The 21,119-nt window shown below is 36.3% G+C and overlaps 1 protein-coding gene across 1 annotated transcript; it reads left to right on the top strand.

The window, feature by feature from the left end:
* Positions 1-1,920: 1,920 nt before the first annotated feature.
* LOC114481869 (lysine-specific demethylase 4A-like) lies at positions 1,921-19,065 on the top strand. The gene is made up of 13 exons (XM_028476926.1): positions 1,921-2,033; positions 3,607-3,768; positions 3,854-4,029; positions 4,117-4,231; positions 4,567-4,760; positions 4,857-4,906; positions 5,434-5,537; positions 5,628-5,765; positions 5,844-6,034; positions 17,640-17,764; positions 17,844-17,943; positions 18,753-18,793; positions 18,914-19,065. The coding sequence occupies exons 2-13, from the start codon at positions 3,628-3,630 to the stop codon at positions 19,063-19,065; spliced, it is 1,527 nt and encodes a 508-aa protein (XP_028332727.1). The 5' UTR covers positions 1,921-2,033; positions 3,607-3,627.
* Positions 19,066-21,119: the final 2,054 nt, after the last annotated feature.

Raw genomic sequence — 21,119 nt, 5'->3', positions numbered from 1 at the left:
TTTTTCTTTTTTTAAATAATAATAATAATAATAATAATAATAATAATAATTATTATTATTATTATTATCTTGTTATTTTATTTAGTTCTGCACATATTTGTCTAAATACTGTTTATATTTATTTTTTTATTTTTTTTCCAGTTGTTTGTTATTATTTAATGTTTACACTATTAGACAGCGCACAGTTCACCAAGTCAAATTCCTCGTGTGTATAACATACATTACTTGGTCAATAAAGTTGTTTCTGATTCTGATTCTGATTCTGATGAACAAAACTGTTCAGCTGATGCTCATGAGGGTCTGGTACCACAATGTGTTCCAACACTGCTTTTATGCAGACAGAGGTGGTTGGAAGTAACCAAGAAAAATTGGAACACTTGTAGGAATGAGTAGCACCAGCTTTCAAGGCTGATTCAACCTTCATTGCTGCAGAACAGCTTTAAAGCCATGAAAAATATCTATCTATCTATCTATCTATCTATCTATCTATCTATCTATCTATCTATCTATCTATCTATTTATCTATCTATCCATCTATCTATCTATTTATCTATCTATCCATCTATCTATCTATCTATCTATCTATCTATCTATCTATCTATCTATCTATCTATCTATCTATCTATCTATCTATCTATCTATCTATCTATCTATCTATCTATCTATCTATCTATCTATCTATCTGTAATGCAAGAAAGGCCAAAAAAGATACAAAAATACACAAAATAACTCCAGAATCACACTACAATGGCAACAAAAAACAATAACTATACAAAAAATCCCCAAAAAGACAACAGAAAGATACAAAAATACACATAATGACTCCAAAAAAACAAACATTACAGAAAAATACAAAAATGAGTAAAAAACACATTTATTATGCACATGTCCCATAGAAATAAACCAGGGAAATCACATACACTATTTTACTGTTGCACCTACACATAAACCCCTTAATAACACTACAGAGTACAGAGTATGTACACCTCTTTGTATATCCAACCTTCAAACACATACTCATTTGGCCATAATTGACAATTCGACTTAAGCTCCTCCCACTATATGAATACATACTTCTGACAGGCACTGTACTAGTTGCACGACTTGAATTGCAATAAATAACTGGAAAAATTAGGGTGTTCTAAAACTTTTGATGGGTCGTGTATATTATTATTTATCTGTGTTAGAGTTGATCTCAAAAGGTTCTCTTGTTACTGTAAGACTGTATATATTCTGTCTCTTCCATAGAGAGCCAACCATTGTTTAACAAACTGCACTCTAGTCTAAACCATTAACATGCTCAACAATATGCGTGGTAAGGTAAAAAGATGACTGGTGAATGTAAACATGATGAAATGCCCATTTTGTTTAAATCAACAGAAATAAATTTCATGAATAAATCAAATTCCCGCATTGCTCTTATCTTTAATGAACTGAAAGCAGTGTTTACCATGTAAAACATGTTTATCCGTATTTTTGAAGCCATTAGTATGCATTATAAATGTATCAAACACTACCTACGCCTTAAGAGGGATATAGTTGTCTTTATTATAATACATTATTAGTTATTTTAACATAAGCACCGCTGTTTGGCTCAGTGTATCACTCACATTTGCACGTCATTTTGCAACTTGTTTTTATTGCAAGTTTTGCCTTAATTTATTCATCTTTAGCAACACTGCCTATTGACTTCTACAGATATAACCCGAAACAATTTTTTTAAAATCTAAAAACAAATGTATGAGGTTATTATTAGTGCTACAGGAGCCCTGCTCATAATAATGCATTTTTTTGAATTTCCCACAAGTGGCAGTTTGAGCCAAAAGCGTTTTAAATGCAGCTCAATGTTTACAGGGAGTCATGGCAACGCAGGCTAAAAGATGAAAGATGATCAGAATAAACCGCAGTGTGAGTTTTGCAGCAGGAGCTACAACAGTGACAGCACTAAAGACTCTCAGATAAGACTAAAGGAGGTCTAATATCATTTAAACCAGTTAGTAAACATTGACCAGCAGAGGTCAGCAGTGACCAAGGTTTGTGACTAAAGTTATTTGTAATATTGTACATTTTAATGACTTATTCGGTGATATTCCTAAATCAAGTTGGTAAATACAGCTGGATTTGTAATATTGTAGATATAGTTATTTATTCAGATAAATTCCTGAATCAAGTATAAATTTATGTTACATGTTTAGTTATAATCTGATGTGATTGAGCTGATATTGTAAAGCTTTTTATTTAATTTAATTTTTTGCCACATACAACACAAAAACAGAAAACTACAGAAAAAAATACCACAGATCATAGAAAATATTTACAAATCTTATATGTTATAATAGTCAGTATGTGTGTGTGTGTGTGTGTGTGTGTGTGTGTGTGTGTATGTGTGTGATATTATAATAATGGTATTGTTTTATTAGAGGATGATGGGAGGAGACAATAACAAGTTAATAATAGTCAAATATGTGGGGTATAGAAACGATATATAAATATATATATATATATACAAAATAAAATTGAGAGAACAGAGGGGCAAAAAAATAAAGCAAATGCATTAAAAAAAAAAATAAATAAATAAAAAATAAAAATACATATATATATATATATATAATTATATGAACCCAAAACTGGTCATTTGTAAAAATGAATTATCATCGCTATTGACATTCTTCCCCCAGCCCCTCCACCCTATATGTACACTAATAATAATAATAATAATAATAATAATAATAATAATAATAATAATACAAAGAATTTGGAGAATATAAACAAATGACAACATTATAAAAAATTCATAAACAACAGAGGCAATCATAATAACCAGAATCAGGAGCAGATGACAGCGAGGGAGATTGTGGGATATGCAGTTGTGCCATAAAAGGAATCAAAAAAAATGAATGGTTGGAAAAGTAGCAATATGTGCACAAAAACAAATCAAAATAAATAAAGAAAAATGCTAATGGATAAGGGAATAAAGGATCATAAGGAATAGATGTAAGGTACAGCTGAGAAGGATTAGGTGTGTAAGAAATCTATGAGCGAGAGCCATATGGAGGGTGGTTGAGTGGTGTTAAGAGGGGTGGGTGGTTCTTTTTCCAAAGCAATGTGATCTGACAGAAGGCTCTTCCAGTGGGTGATGTGTATGGACTTTTTAGATTTCCAGTTCATGAGGGTAGTTTTCTTGGCGATAGCTAAGGAAGTGAGGAGTATTTTATTATTGGCAGTGGCTATCCGTACGGGTGCCATATCAATATACCGACATTCTATCTATACGCAGCGCCCCTATTTGGCCAGTTTAGGTCATGTGACTAAAACTAAACCTAAACCTAACTCTAACTCTAACCCAAACCCTAAAAATTGTTGCAATATTGGGTTATAACCTAACCCTAACCCGTCCATTCTCTATGAATTTAAAAAGCCATAGGTAGCTGTCAATTACTGATTTGATTTTATTTTAAGAATAATTTCTGTAAATCGGACATTTGTGTGGTGAAAATCCATATCACTCAGCATTATTTGAAATACTACAATCTTGGTTTGTAGATACAAAGTTGGTTTGTGGTTATGATAAGGTCAAATATTTGTCCATTTCCATTGTGTGTGCAGGAACTTCAAAGAAGATCTAAGATGGCATCAGACATGAGTTCTCCAAACCCTGGCGGCAGAGGCATCATGACTTTCTACCCAACGTACGAGGAATTCAGCAACTTCAGCCGCTACATCGCCTACATAGAGTCCCAGGGGGCTCATAAGGCCGGCCTGGCTAAAGTGAGTGTTATCATTGGATGACAAAAGTCCTTTACTTCCTGTGTGCGTAAGTTTGTTTTAACACAATAAATTCTCTTTTTTCTAGATTGTTCCACCTAAAGAGTGGAAACCGAGAGGCTCGTACGACAACATCGATGACTTAGTCATACCGACACCCCTTAAGCAGGTGGTGTCGGGCAATGCGGGCGTGTTCTCACAGTATATCAAAAGGAAGAAGGCCATGACTGTGAGGGAGTTCCGGAAGATGGCCAACAGTGTTAAGTTAGTAACACGGGGAAAAAACATATGTTGGATTAAACTTTCTTGGTTTTAGGTTATTAATCTGTTGTTTCTGTAATGTTTTCTTAGATATCGTCCTCCAAAACATTCAGACTTTGAGGAACTAGAAAGGAAGTACTGGTCGAACGTGAACAAAAACTGCCCAATATATGGAGCAGATGTGAACGGGAGCTTATTCGAGCCGGTGAGTTTTCATTAAATTGATTAAATACATTCTGCGTAGGTCACTTCAACTGCCAGTCTTCGTCAGAGGTTTCTGCTGATTGCCTTTGATGGTTCCTTTTGAAGATTCACTTGACTTCAAAGGAACCATCAAAGGCAATCAGCAGAACTCCTCTGACGAAGACTGGCATCTGACAGTCGAAACATGTCGGGAGATAAAACATTTCTGAAAAACCTTGTTTGAATAAACAAAACCTCAACTTATGCTGTTCAAAAGGAAGACAAAATGAATCTCGCTGGAACTATGTGTTGGTGACTTTTGTGTTTAATGCATCTCTGTGTGTTTTCCCCTTAAAGAATGTGAAAGAGTTTAATATTGGCAACCTCGGCACCATCCTGGACACACTGGAGCAGGACAGCGGCATCAACATAGAGGGCGTTAACACACCTTACTTGTATTTTGGGAGTTGGAAAACCACTTTTCCCTGGCACACAGAGGACATGGACCTCTACAGCATCAACTACCTTCACTTTGGAGAGCCCAAATCATGGTGATGATGAACGACAACTCATTGTCATGATCAAAACATATAAATGTATTACTTACTGCATCGATAACTGACTGAACTGTGTGTGTGTGTGTGTAGGTACGCTGTGTCTTCAGAGCACGGGAAAAGCCTGGAACATCTGGCCAAAGGTAAGAGATCGATATATGACAAATTATTTTATATACATTTTTAGAATTGCTGTTAAAAATCACTGTTGCCACCTTATGTCATATTTAATTTGAGTTTCAACCACAAATAGACAAGTGGTGACCAACATGTGGATCTCACACTGATTTCGTGTGGCCCCCTAAAATGAATAAAAACACAAATGCCTCAAGAACACACAAAAATACCGGAAAATACACAACATTTGAACCAAAAGTACACAAAATGACTCCAAAAACACACAAAAAGACAACAAAAACTAACTAAAGGGCAACAAAAACTCAGAAACTACAAAAATGACAGAAAAACATGTGTAATGACAATAAAACAAACACAAAATAAATGTACAAAATGACAGAAAAATATACCATAACAACAACAAAAATACAGAATAACTCCTAAAACACAAAACTCACAAAACAAAAATTCACAAAACTAAAAGAACAACAAAAACACACCAAAGTACAAAAATTCCTAAAACTAAACTTTGTGATTTCTGTGTGACTTTTAGACTTTTTTCCTGAAAGCGCCAAAAACTGTGAGGCGTTTTTAAGGCACAAGATGGCGCTCATCTCACCTTCAATCTTGGAGAAACACGGCATTCCTTTTGAAAAGGTGAGCAGAGTTTTTCTTTTTCAAGCATTCATCCAAACAAAGATAATGATGTAAATGCTGTAACTGATTTCCTTTGTTTACTCTTTGAAGATTACACAAAACGCTGGTGAATTCATGATAACGTTCCCTTATGCGTACCACGCTGGTTTTAATCACGGTTTCAACTGTGCCGAGGCCACCAACTTTGCCTCGGAACGATGGATCGAGTACGGAAAACAAGCCGTCATGGTGAGGAATAATGTTTATAAGCTCGTATAATTGTTAAGCAAATAAAAGCTGAACAACTCTGTGCTTCGTCGTTGGCAGTGCTCGTGCCGGGAAGACATGGTGAAGTTTTCTATGGACGTGTTTGTGCGTAAATATCAGCCTGACCGTTACGCTCAGTGGTTGGAAGGGAGAGACGTGGTGCCCATCGACCATTCCCAGTCCACCCCAGAGGCTAAGGAGTTCTTGGATGACAACGGCTACTCCAAGGACAGCTGTGGGAAATGGAAAAAGTAGGTGGAAAATGTCTTTGTGTGAGGGTGCACATGGTGTTCTGCATTTTCTGGGCTATAAGTCGCACTGGAGTATAAGTGGCATCAGTCTACAAGATGCGCCATGAAAGAGGATAAGAAAACACATATATACAGTGACGTGCCGTGACCACTAGGGTTGGGTAGACACGTTGCAAATCAAGACCACAATGGCAATTTCATATGTTTCTGCTGGCAAGTGTTAATCTAACAAAATCAACATCATAAAACACCATTAAAGAAACATTAACAATTATTTAATATAGCCTCCATACTCTCCCAACAAGATATATCTCATGACACGGCAGCACATCCGTTGTTTGTGTTGGAAACACGGAGAATATATATATACTGTATATATATCAACCATCCTGTTTTCTATCATCTGAATCATTTAAAGTGTAAAATTATTAATGGTAGTTGACTTTATTAGTCCAATTTAGAATGTTTGGTTTCGCATTTTTGTAATTAGCCATACATCGAGTTAAAAATATCAGAGCAGAGGGACAGTTTTTGTCAAAACATCTTAAGTTTGACTTTGGACAGATAACAAATGAAATGATGTTGTTATTGTGACCCCTTTTTATTCTATTATATCATTATACTACGTCAGCCACCAGAGCGTGTCAGCACACTGTTTGTGCACCTTTGTACATCTCAAAGGTTTTACGCCACATTTGGAAAAACAGTAGAGGATCCTTTTAAAGTTGATAAATGTATTCATAATAAATGTTCCCCCCACATCCATTTCAGGACTAAATGGAGGATTGAGACCAAGAGACCCAGTGTGTGTCTGGAAGTACCAGAAAACGAAGAGGAGAATAAGGTTCCTCTCAAATCTCCAAAAACTACCACGAAGGATGGCAGAAGTAATACAGGTATCAGTGATGCTAAACATGCTAAAGTATTAGAAAACTTACACAGACAGGAAGTATGATTGGGTGATTTGTTTCTCAGGTTGGCCAAAGTTGATTCTGGTGGATATTTTTCACCAAGGCTTCGGTGACAGAGGCCGAGCTCTCACCATCCAGTCCCAGGCTGAGCCCTCACAACACAGGTAAGACTGTGCAATTAATCGAAATTTGATTTTGATTATTACACTCAATAGTTACAAAAACAACATAATAGAGAAAAAAGTATTATTTGAGAAAATAATATTAATAATAATAATAATAATAATATATTTTTTAATTAAAATGTTTTATTATACATGTGTTTTATTTGAATAAAACAAATTTCCATGATTTAGGATATCTACAAAAATAAAGCTTGGCACAAACACAAAAAAAATGATTATTAATACGAACTTTAATTTGTTTAATGCTGGGGTTCTCAACTGGTCTCAACCTGGGACCTATACATTTTGCTACGGTTATTAAATCACGACCCATTTTTTTTTAGAATTCAACCTACTAAATTTAGTTTTTCAAAAATACCTATTGACAACACATATATAATCTTTTTTTTTTTTTTTTTAATTCTATATATTTCACAAAAAAGTTTGAAAACCACTGGTCTAACTTGTCCTGACTGTGTTCCTCCAATAGATTGAAGAAGAACAATCCTACTGCAAGCCACTGCCGAAGAAGCAGAAGCTGCAGCAGGCGGAGCCTCGTAATCACTAGCTCATCAAAGACGAGCCCAGTGATGATGCTGCGTCATCGCCATTAATGAAGTTTGAGATTCTTGCCAGTTGAAGCAGCAAAAAATAAATCATATATACATATAGAATGTCTCCAGTTTTGCTTCACATATCAATAATGAAAACAAATGCACCAATCTAACTTTTATTATTATTATTTTTATTATTATTATTTGTATTTCTAATTTCTGTAACATAAGTTTTGAAAGCTGTATAGACTCTTGTGACTGACGTCACGGCACATTGACCCAGCGCCATCTCGGAAGATGACGGCTATTCTGTCCTGGCTGACAGATAGCGAACAAATTTGAGAGACCCAGTAGATTGACTGAAGTTGCTTTACTGAATCTTCCCGTACTTTTTTTTTGTAAAACTGCAACACAATGAAATTAACACAATGTTACAAATTGAAATTAAATATATGCAACAACACTGGTCACACTTTCGTTCTTCCTTTCCAGGTTATAAATCAGGTAAGTACATCACACTGTTAAATAAGGCAAACACATCTTTTTTACAGTATGTTTCCACAGGTAAATAACAGCATAAACACAGTAAACAGCAATACTGGTTCACACATAAACATAGCATATAACACAAACAAGGTCTGACAATTAACTGAATTAGTCATAGCAGCTAAACTAGCTTCTTGCTTAGCTTCACGATTAGCGTTAGCATAGTTAGCACGGTTTTTGTGACTTAAAATAAATGTCTCAAACACTATCTTAAATATCTCAGTGCCACAAAACAACTAAAATAATAAATTGCATTCATACTCACTGTTAGTTCAACTCCAAAACTCAGACAACAACACTCTGTGGCAGAGCACTTGTAGCTTATGCATGAACAAAGAAAGTGCCTGGTCCTTTACACCGCAGTAACTCAAAAACACCACCAGGGGGACTTAACCCTTTCAATCCCTGAATGGAGTCAGAACAACGGCCCTATACAGATGCACCTGCGTGGGTGTGTTTACTTGAATAGTAGTGTTGTTTTTTGACTTATTAAAAGCAGCCCAAGTGCTTAACGAAGGTTGTAGGTCGTCTCCGTTTGGCCTCAATATGTCGGATTATGTTGACACTAGAAGCTGAGAGAAGTCGGTACCAGGAGAAACTGGGTCTGATCAGCGGGAACGACCCCTACAACGTTCCTGATGACAAATGGAATGAAGATGTCTCTTATTTCCAGGGAGTGACTTATCCTGACATTGTGAACTACCTTTACAGAAGTCTATAATATTTCTTGGATATTCATTAATGATGTTTAGTCCAAAAGTTTAGCTTGTTTAGGGGAAGGATTAGGATGCACTCAGTAATCCATCTAACTGTGCTTTTCATGCTGTTATGATAAGTAGCAAAACCAGTGACTCCTTAAATGAGAATTTGAATAAAAAATAAATTATAAAATATATAATGATATAGGCGATAATATAATATAAATAAAAGACTCTATATATCTTGAATCTCGATGTATCGCCCAGCTCTAATACACACACACACAATCACTGTTAGGAAGCAAAAGCTCCCTCACAACTAAAATGTGGAATATTTGTTAAATGTTGATTTCAAACATGTATTTAATTTGTTTTGCAAGTGAGAAATTGTGTTTAATATATTTTGTAAAATTCTTGTTTTACTACAATTATGAAGGGTTCAGAAATGAGAGGCATTGATTGAGGAGGCGGAGCCTCGGGCCTATAAAAAGCAGGAAGTGAAGGTGAGGAGGGGAGAACAAGCCAAGATGGCTCCTGCAGCACACATGGACAGGGAAATGTCTGAGCAGGTCTGAATTGAACCCCTTGATGGAGTATTTGTTTTGATGATTTTCTCCTTGTTTTCCTGTTGTTTAAAGAAGGACTGAAAGCAGAAAATAAATGGACTTGTTTTTTTGAAACCTGAATTGCTCCCAGTGACTTTGTCCTAAGTTTGCCATGACACAACCTTTTGCCTTGTAACACACACACACACACACACACACACACACACACACACACACACACACACACACACACACACACACACACACACACACACACACACACACACACACACACACACACACTACTGGTCAGAAAAGAACAACACTTTTTCCAGGTTTTTACTGAAAATTATTCAATTTATTGTGGTGTTTCACTCTGAAATGAAAGCATTGAACAAATAAGCAATTTGAGTGTAAAAAGCAATGATGGAATCACCAGAAACTCACCCAGCTCACAGTGCCGGCCTCCACCTGTCAGTGGATCACCAACTTCCTGACTGACAGGAAGCAGCAAGTAATGCTGGGAAGCATCACATCCAGCACCTGGTCACTCAGCACTGCCGCCCCTCAGGGGTGTGTTCTCTCCCCACTTCTATTCTCCCTCTACACCAATGACTGCACCTCAGGGGACCCCTCTGTGAAACTTCTGAAGTTTGCAGACGACACCACCGTCATCGGTCTCATCAGGGACGGGGACGAGTCTGCCTTCAGACGGGAGGTGGAGCAGCTGGCTCTCTGGTGCAGTCAGAACCATCTGGAGCTGAACCCGCTCAAGACTGTGGAGATGCAAGTGGACTTCAGAAGAACCCCCCCCCACTTACCATTCTGAATAGGAAAGTGGCTACCATGGACTCCTTCAGCTTCCTGGGATCCACAATCTCACAGGACCTGAAGTGGACCTCCCACATAGACACAACCAGAAAAAAGGCACAGCAGAGGATGTACTTCCTGCGTCAGCTGAGGAAGTTCAACCTGCCCCAAGAGCTGCTGATGTTCTACACCTCCATCATTCAGTCTGTTCTGTGCACCTCCATCACTGTCTGGTTTGGATCTACAAACAAGCTAGACAAACACAGACTACAACAGATAATTAGGACTGCAGAAAAGATCATTGGTGTTGATCTGCCCTCAATCCAAGACTTATACCTGTCCAGGGTCAAGAAATGGGCAGGTCGCATCACTGCAGACCTCTCACACCCTGCACACAATCTGTTTAAACTTCTCCCCTCTGGCAGACGCTACAGATCACTGTACGCCAAAACAACCCGCCATAAAAACAGTTTCTTCCCCCAGGCTGTCACTCTGATCAACACCTAACAGTCATAGTGTCAGACCTGTTTCTGTTACTGTGAAATAACCATGGAACTAAACATAAAAACCCTGGATCAACCTGTCACTGAGAATGTTCATGGACATAGTTTTTCATTTAAATGTTCACCTGCACTACTCATCAATGCACTACTGCACTATTATCTTATTATTATATTGTATTATTATTTTTCTTTTCTTTTTCTTTTTTTTAAATAATAATAATAATAATATTAATAATAATAATAATAATAATAATAATAATAATTATTATTATTATTATTATTATTATTATTATTATTATTATTATTATTATTATTATCTTGTTATTTTATTTAGTTCTGCACATATTAGTCTAAATACTGTTTACATTTATTTTTTTTTTCTAGTTGTTTGTTATTATTTAATGTTTACACTATTAGACAGAGCACAGTTCACCAAGTCAAATTCCTCGTGTGTATAACATACATTACTTTGTCAATAAAGTTGTTTCTGATTCTGATTCTGATGAACAAAACTGTTCAGCTGATGCTCATCAGGGTCTGGTACCACAATGTGTTCCAACACTGCTTTTATGCAGACAGAGGTGGTTGGAAGTAACCAAGAAAAATTGGAACACTTGTAGGAATGAGTAGCACCAGCTTTCAAGGCTGATTCAACCTTCATTGCTGCAGAACAGTTTTAAAGCCATGAAAAATATCTATCTATCTATCTATCTATCTATCTATCTATCTATCTATCTATCTATCTATCTATCTATCTATCTATCTATCTATCTATCTGTAATGCAAGAAAGGCCAAAAAATATAAAAAAATACACAAAATAACTCCAGAATCACACTACAATGGCAACAAAAAACAATAATTATATAAAAAATACACAAAAAGACAACAGAAAGATACAAAAATACACATAATGACTCCAAAAAAACAAACATTACAGAAAAATACAAAAATGAGTAAAAAACACATTTATTATGCACATGTCCCATAGAAATAAACCAGGGAAATCACATACGCTATTTAACTTTTGCACCTACACATAAACCCCTTAATAACACTACAGAGTACAGAGTATGTACACCTCTTTGTATATCCAACCTTCAAACACATACTCATTTGGCCATAATTGACAATTCGACTTAAGCTCCTCCCACTATATGAATACATACTTCTGACAGGCACTGTACTAGTTGCACGACTTGAATTGCAATAAATAACTGGAAAAATGAGGGTGTTCTAAAACTTTTGATGGGTCGTGTATATTATTATTTATCTGTGTTAGAGTTGATCTCAAAAGGTTCTCTTGTTACTGTAAGACTGTATATTATCTGTCTCTTCCATAGAGAGCCAACCATTGTTTAACAAACTGCACTCTAGTCTAAACCATTAACATGCTCAACAATATGCGTGGTAAGGTAAAAAGATGACTGGTGAATGTAAACATGATGAAATGCCCATTTTGTTTAAATCAACAGAAATAAATTTCATGAATAAATCAAATTCCTGCATTGCTCTTATCTTTAATGAACTGAAAGCAGTGTTTACCATGTAAAACATGTTTATCCGTATTTTTGAAGCCATTAGTATGCATTATAAATGTATCAAACACTACCTACGCCTTAAGAGGGATATAGTTGTCTTTATTATAATACATTATTAGTTATTTTAACATAAGCACCGCTGTTTGGCTCAGTGTATCACTCACATTTGCACGTCATTTTGCAACTTGTTTTTATTGCAAGTTTTGCCTTAATTTATTCATCTTTAGCAACACTGCCTATTGACTTCTACAGATATAACCCGAAACAATTTTTTTAAAATCTAAAAACAAATGTATTAGGTTATTATTAGTGCTACAGGAGCCCTGCTCATAATAATGCATTTTTTGAATTTCCCACAAGTGGCAGTTTGAGCCAAAAGCGTTTTAAATGCAGCTCAATGTTTACAGGGAGTCATGGCAACGCAGGCTAAAAGATGAAAGATGATCAGAATAAACCGCAGTGTGAGTTTTGCAGCAGGAGCTACAACAGTGACAGCACTAAAGACTCTCAGATAAGACTAAAGGAGGTCTAATATCATTTAAACCAGTTAGTAAACATTGACCAGCAGAGGTCAGCAGTGGCCAAGGTTTGTGACTAAAGTTATTTGTAATATTGTACATTTTAATGACTAATTCGATGATATTCCTAAATCAAGTTGGTAAATACAGCTGGATTTGTAATATTGTAGATATAGTTATTTATTCAGATAAATTCCTGAATCAAGTATAAATTTATGTTACATGTTTAGTTATAATCTGATGTGATTGAGCTGATATTGTAAAGCTTTTTATTTAATTTTATTTTTTCCCACATACAACACAAAAACAGAAAACTACAGAAAAAAATACCACAGATCATAGACAATATTTACAAATCTTATATGTTATAATAGTCAGTGTGTGTGTGTGTGTGATATTATAATAATGGTATTGTTTTATTAGAGGATGATGGGAGGAGACAATAACAAGTTAATAATAGTCAAATATGTGGGGTATAGAAACGATATATAAATATATATATATACAAAATAAAATTGAGAGAACAGAGGGGCAAAAAAATAAAGCAAATGCATTAAAAAAAAAAAAAAAAAAAAAAATATATATATATATATATATGAACCCAAAACTGGTCATTTGTAAAAATGGATTATCATCGCTATTGACATTCTTCCCCCAGCCCCTCCACCCTATAATGTACACTAATAATAATATTAATAATAATAATAATAATAATAATAATTATTATTATATAATAATAATAATAATAATAATAATAATAATAATAATAATAATAATAATAATAATAATAATAATAGCAATACAAAGAATTTGGAGAATATAAACAAATGACAACATTATAAAAAATTCCTAAACAACAGAGGCAATCATAATAACCAGAATCAGGAGCAGATGACAGCGAGGGAGATTGTGGGATATGCAGTTGTGCCATAAAAGGAATCAAATAAAATGAATGGTTGGAAAAGTAGCAATATGTGCACAAAAACAAAACAAAATAAAGAAAGAAAAATGCTAATGGATAAGGGAATAAAGGATCATAAGAAATAGATGTAAGGTACAGCTGAGAGGGATTAGGTGTGTAAGAAATCTATGAGCGAGAGCCATATGGAGGGTGGTTGAGTGGTGTTAAGAGGGGTGGGTGGTTCTTTTTCCAAAGCAATGTGATCTGAGAGAAGGTTCTTCCAGTGGGTGATGTGTATGGACTTTTTAGATTTCCAGTTCATGAGGGTAGTTTTCTTGGCGATAGCTAAGGAAGTGAGGAGTATTTTATTATTGGCAGTGGCTATCCGTACGGGTGCCATATCAATATACCGACATTCTATCCATACGCAGCGCCCCTATTTGGCCAGTTTAGGTCATGTGACTAAAACTAAACCTAAACCTAACTCTAACTCTAACCCAAACCCTAAAAATTGTTGCAATATTGGGTTATAACCTCACCCTAACCTGTCCATTCTCTATGAATTTAAAAAACCATAGGTAGCTGTCAATTACTGATTTGATTTGATTTTAAGAATAATTTCTGTAAATCGGACATTTGTGTGGTGAAAATCCATATCATTTGAAAAACTACAATCTTGGTTTGTAGCTACAAAGTTGGTTTGTGGTTATGATAAGGTCAAATATTTGTCCATTTCCATTGTGTGTGCAGGAACTTCTAAGAAGATCTAAGATGGCATCAGACATGAGTTCTCCAAACCCTGACGGCAGAGGCATCATGACTTTCTACCCAACGTACGAAGAATTCAGCAACTTCAGCCGCTACATCGCCTACATAGAGTCCCAGGGGGCTCATAAGGCCGGCCTGGCTAAAGTGAGTGTTATCATTGGATGACAAAGGTCCTTTACTTCCTGTGTGCGTAACTTTGTTTTAACACAATAAATTCTCTTTTTTCTAGATTGTTCCACCTAAAGAGTGGAAACCGAGAGGCTCGTACGACAACATCGATGACTTAGTGATACCGACACCCCTTAAGCAGGTGGTGTCGGGCAATGCGGGCGTGTTCTCACAGTATATCAAAAGGAAGAAGGCCATGACTGTGAGGGAGTTCCGGAAGATGGCCAACAGTGTTAAGTTAGTAACACGAGGAAAAAACATATGTTGGATTTAACTTTCTTGATTTTAGGTTATTAATCTGTTGTTTCTGTAATGTTTTCTTAGATATCGTCCTCCAAAACATTCAGACTTTGAGGAACTAGAAAGAAAGTACTGGTCGAACGTGAACAAAAAACGCCCAATATATGGAGCAGATGTGAACGGGAGCTTATTCGAGCCGGTGAGTTTTCATTAAATTGATTAAATACATTCTGCGTAGGTCACTTCAACTGCCAGTCTTCGTCAGAGGTTTCTGCTGATTGCCTTTGATGGTTCCTTTCGAAGTTTCACTTAACTTCAAAGGAACCATCAAAGGCAATCAGCAGAACTCCTCTGACGAAGACTGGCAGCTGACAAGTCGAAACATGTCGGGAGATAAAACATTTCTGAAAAACCTTGGTTGAATAAACAAAACCTCAACTTATGCTGTTCAAAAGGAAGACAAAATGAATCTCGCTGGAACTATGTGTTGGTGACTTTTGTGTTTAATGCATCTCTTTGCGTTTTCCCCTTAAAGAATGTGAAAGAGTTTAATATTGGCAACCTCGGCACCATCCTGGACACACTGGAGCAGGACAGCGGCATCAACATAGAGGGCGTTAACACACCTTACTTGTATTTTGGGAGTTGGAAAACCACTTTTCCCTGGCACACAGAGGACATGGACCTCTACAGCATCAACTACCTTCACTTTGGAGAGCCCAAATCATGGTGATGATGAACGACAACTCATTGTCATGATCAAAACATATAAATGTATTACTTACTGCATCGATAACTGACTGAACTGTGTGTGTGTGTGTGTAGGTACGCTGTGTCTTCAGAGCACGGGAAAAGCCTGGAACATCTGGCCAAAGGTAAGAGATCGATATATGACAAATTATTTTATATACATCTTTAGAATTGCTGTTAAAAATCACTGTTGCCACCTTATGTCATATTTAATTTGAGTTTCAACCACAAATAGACAAGTGGTGACCCACATGTGGATCTCACACTGATTTCGTGTGGCCCCCTAAAATGAATAAAAGCACAAATGCCTCAAGAACACACAAAAATACCGGAAAATACACAACATTTGAACCAAAAGTACACAAAATGACTCCAAAAACACACAAAAAGACAACAAAAACTAACTAAAGGGCAACAAAAACTCAGAAACTATAAAAATGACAATAAAACACAAAATAAATGTACAAAATGACAGAAAAATATACCATAACAACAAAAATACAGAATAACTCCAAAAACACAAAACTCACAAAACAAAAATTCACAAAACTAAAAGAACAACAAAAACACACCAAAGTACAAAAATTCCTAAAACTAAACTTTGTGATTTCTGTGACTTTTAGACTTTTTTCCTGAAAGCGCCAAAAACTGTGAGGCGTTTTTAAGGCACAAGATGGCGCTCATCTCACCTTCAATCTTGGAGAAACACGGCATTCCTTTTGAAAAGGTGAGCAGAGTTTTTCCTTTTCAAGCATTCATCCAAACAAGGACAATGATGTAAATGCTGTAACTGATTTCCTTTGTTTACTCTTTGAAGATTACACAAAACGCTGGTGAATTCATGATAACGTTCCCTTATGCGTACCACGCTGGTTTTAATCACGGTTTCAACTGTGCCGAGGCCACCAACTTTGCCTCGGAACGATGGATCGAGTACGGAAAACAAGCCGTCATGGTGAGGAATAATGTTTATAAGCTCGTATAATTGTTAAGCAAATAAAAGCTGAACAACTCTGTGCTTCGTCGTTGGCAGTGCTCGTGCCGGGAAGACATGGTGAAGTTTTCTATGGACGTGTTTGTGCGTAAATATCAGCCTGACCGTTACGCTCAGTGGTTGGAAGGGAGAGACGTGGTGCCCATCGACCATTCCCAGCCCACCCCAGAGGCTAAGGAGTTCTTCGATGACAACGGCTACTCCAAGGACAGCTGTGGGAAACCGAAAAAGTAGGTGGAAAATGTCTTTGTGTGAGGGTGCACATGGTGTTCTGCATTTTCTGGGCTATAAGTCACACTGGAGTATAAGTGGCATCAGTCTACAAGATGCGCCATGAAAGAGGATAAGAAAACACATATATACAGTGACGTGCCGTGACCACTAGGGTTGGGTAGACACGTTGCAAATCAAGACCACAAAGGCAATTTCATATGTTTCTGCTGGCAAGTGTTAATCTAACAAAATCAACATCATAAAACACCATTAAAGAAACATAAACAATTATTTAATATAGCCTCCATACTCTCCCAACAAGATATATCTCATGACAGCGCATCCGTTGTTTGTGTTGGAAACACGGAGAATATATATATACTGTATATATATCAACCATCCTGTTTTCTATCATCTGAATCATTTAAAGTGTAAAATTAATAACGGTAGTTGACTTCATTAGTCCAATTTAGAATGTTTGGTTTAGCATTTTTGTAATTAGCCATACATCGAGTTAAAAATATCAGAGCAGAGGGACAGTTTTTGTCAAAACATCTTAAGTTTGACTTTGGACAGATAACAAATGAAATGATGTTGTTATTGTGACCCCTTTTTATTCTATTATATCATTATACTACTTCAGCCACCAGAGCGTGTCAGCACACTGTTTGTGCACCTTTGTACATCTCAAAGGTTTTACGCCACATTTGGAAAAACAGTAGAGGATCCTTTTAAAGTTGATAAATGTATTCATAATAAATGTTCCCCCCACATCCATTTCAGGACTAAACGGAGGATTGAGACCAAGAAACCCAGAGTGTGTCTGGAAGTACCAGAAAAGGAAGAGGAGAATAAGGTTCCTCACAAATCTCCAAGAACTATCACGAAGGATGGCAGAAGTAATACAGGTATCAGTGATGCTAAACATGCTAAAGTATTAGAAAACTTACACAGACAGGAAGTATGATTGGGTGATTTGTTTCTCAGGTTGGCCAAAGTTGATTCTGGTGGATATTTTTCACCAAGGCTTCGGTGACAGAGGCCGAGCTCCCACCATCCAGTCCCAGGCTGAGCCCTCACAACACAGGTAAGACTGTGCAATTAATCGAAATTTGATTTTGATTATTACACTCAATGGTTACAAAAACAACATAATAGAGAAAAAAGTATTATTTGAGAAAATAATATTAATAATAATAATAATAATATATTTTTTAATTAAAATGTTTTATTATACATGTGTTTTGATTGTATGAAACAAATTTCCATGATTTAGGATATCTACAAAAATAAAGCTTGACACACACAAGACAAAATGATTATTAATACAAATTTGTTTAATGCTGGGGTTCTCAACTGGTCTCAACCTGGGACCTATACATTTTGCCACGTTCATTAAATCACGACCCATTTTTTTTTTAGAATTCAACCAAATTTAGTTTTTCAAAAATACCTATTGACAACACATATATAATCTTATTTATTTTTCTTTTTTTTATTTTTTTATTCTATCTATTTCACAAAAAAGTTTGAAAACCACTGGTCTAACTTGTCCTGACTGTGTTCCTCCAATAGATAGAAGAAGAACAATCCTACTGCAAGCCGTTGCCGAAGAAGCAGAAGCTGCAGCAGGCGGAGCCTCGTAATCACTAGCTCATCAAAGACGAGCCCAGTGATGATGCTGCGTCATCGCCATTAATGAAGTTTGAGATTCTTGCCAGTTGAAGCAGCAAAAAATAAATCATATATACATATAGAACGTCTCCAGTTTTGCTTCACATATCAATAATGAAAACAAATGCACCAATCTAACTTTTATTATTATTATTTCCAATTTCTGTAACATAAGTTTTGAAAGCTGTATAGACCCTTGTGACTGACGTCACATTAACCCAGCGCCATCTTGGAAGATGAGGGCCCTATACAGATGCACCTGCGTGGGTGTGTTTACTTGAAGTAGTGTTGTTTTTTGACTTATTAAAAGCAGCCCATGTGCTTAATGAAGGTTATAGGTCGTCTCCGTTTGGCCTCAATATGTCGGATTATGTTGACACTAGAAGCTGAGAGAAGTCGGTACAAGGAGAAACTGGGTCTGATCAGCGGGAACGACCCCTACAACGTTCCTGATGACAAATGGAATGAAGATGTCTCTTATTTCCAGGGAGTGACTTATCCTGACATTGTGAACTACCTTTACAGTCGAAGATGAATTCATTAGATAAATGTCTAGTCTATGGCTTCCCAACTGAAACAGAGAGGAGAAAAAAATGGTTAGCCAAAGTCAGCAGGAGCAATCTAAAAAAAAAAGTCTGAGGTAATCATATTCAAACACTTCATTTGCACTTTTTTTTACAAATAACACAGTTGAAAAGCTTATTGGTTGATTAAAAAAAAATAAAGATATGTAACCTATGTGGGTAGATAAAACTAAGTTGTGTGTGTGAAGTAAACTCAAGTTATTCTGCAGACACATTTTCAGGCATTAATTAATTATTATTATTAATTAATAATAGTTTAATTTACTACAGCAAAATAAATCACGTTTAAAAGTATTTTCTCTAATTCCACATCGTATTAATAAAATTGAACCTTGTGGATGAGGCTGTGTGTTGCTAACTTTATTCAGTATTTGAACACTCAGTTCAAACAGATGCTGGGGGAATTTGGACTTTTCATATTTAGTTTGGTTTAATTTTCACACACAGCCTAAAAAATAGCATGATATACTATTTTTTGACTCTCAGTTGATTACAGTTAAGAATGTGTGCATGAAATAGTAATTTATCAAGGATGTACCCAACCATGTGTGGGTGAGGCTGTACTCCATCACAATGATGTCGTTGTAGATGAAGCAGGTGTAAAAGATACATGAGGATAATGAGCAGAAGCTCAATCTGCACCATTGGCAGCCACCGATAGTGTGTAGGCGGTACAGAGACAGGAAAATGGCTCATTTACTCCTCAATGATCTTTAACAAGGACCTTTAAATGGTGTGGTCAGTAAGTAAAGTAAGTTTGGCAGGACTTGTACTTAACAATGAAGTCAGGAAACACAGGCACGCCTGTGAAACACTGCTTCATCTGCAGTGATGATAGAATATCCTTCAGATAAAAGCTGCTATTACCCGAGTTGGAATTTCTTCTGAGAATCCTCCTGGAATTGCATCATTCATTGATGTATTTCACACTGCCTTTTAAAGTCTTATCAAAGTTCTAAAGAATAATCACTGCCCTATTTGTATAGTTCTTCAAACCTCTCCATTTGAAATCATTTCATTTGGTGCCTTAAGGCATCTGCAATATTATGATGAGCTTGTTATGACATATGAGTTTGACTCCCACAACAACCAGGCACTATAGCTTTAAAGTGTGTATGACACCACTTTTGACATCCTATGTTTTAACACAATTTTATTCTATGGAATAAATTACGCTGATATTTGGTAATAAAAGGGCCAAACGATGCTCGTTTTTCTGTAAGCTTTAATTAAACAGTAATTAAACCTCAGGTTTTGGCTCATCTGCCACTAAAGCAGGAAATTAAAAAATGACTTGATTATGGGTGGGGCTCCTGGAGCATACACACTCAGTCTGTATTATAAAAATCTCAAATTTACAATCTATGTTAACTAACTACTCAATACTCACTATACATCTATTCACATTTCCCTCAATCCAAAGAACTCAATAATAATACATTCAATTTAAAATTGCCTTTCAGGTCACCCAAGGACACTGTACAGAACAAGATAATAACAGATAAAAATACAAGTAGGATATAAAGATAAAATACATCATACAATAGAGAGGCTGAGGGACAAAATGGTGGAGTTATAGTTAGTAGGCACGTCAAAACAGATGGGTTTTTATTTTTGGATTTGAAAGTGGGGAGGTTGGTGGAATTATGGAGGTCAGGTGGCTGTGAGTTCCAGAGCTGAGGAGCAGGGAGACTGAAAGCTCGGCTCCCCATGGTGATGAGACAGGCAGGGGCAATGGCGAGCTGGATGGAAGAGGAGGATTGGAGTGAGCAGAATGGAGTGACAATATGGAGAAGGTCAGAGAGGTGGGGGGTTGTGGACGGCCTTGTAAGTGTGGAGAAGAATTTTGTAAAAAAAATTCTGTGGTTCACCGGGAGCCAGTGAAGTTGATGTAAGATGGGAGTGATGTGGTGGAAGGAAGGTGTTTTAGTGATGATCTGGGCAGCGAAGTTTTGAAGCAGCTTGAGTTTATAGAGGGACTTTAGAGGTAGGGCGAAGAGGAGGG

The sequence above is a fragment of the Gouania willdenowi genome, chromosome 19 (genome assembly GCF_900634775.1).
Source record: "Gouania willdenowi chromosome 19, fGouWil2.1, whole genome shotgun sequence".
Classification (NCBI taxonomy): domain Eukaryota; kingdom Metazoa; phylum Chordata; class Actinopteri; order Blenniiformes; family Gobiesocidae; genus Gouania; species Gouania willdenowi.
This window is presented reverse-complemented; position numbering and strand designations above follow the sequence as displayed.

Bases quoted from the DNA above. Each gene is read 5' to 3' on its own strand.
- LOC114481869 (XM_028476926.1), top strand. From the start codon at position 3,628: ATGGCATCAGACATGAGTTCTCCAAACCCTGGCGGCAGAGGCATCATG. The intron at 4,761-4,856 runs GTGATGATGAAC...GTGTGTGTGTAG, and splicing joins TTTGGAGAGCCCAAATCATG to GTACGCTGTGTCTTCAGAGC. The intron at 5,538-5,627 runs GTGAGCAGAGTT...TACTCTTTGAAG, and splicing joins ACGGCATTCCTTTTGAAAAG to ATTACACAAAACGCTGGTGA.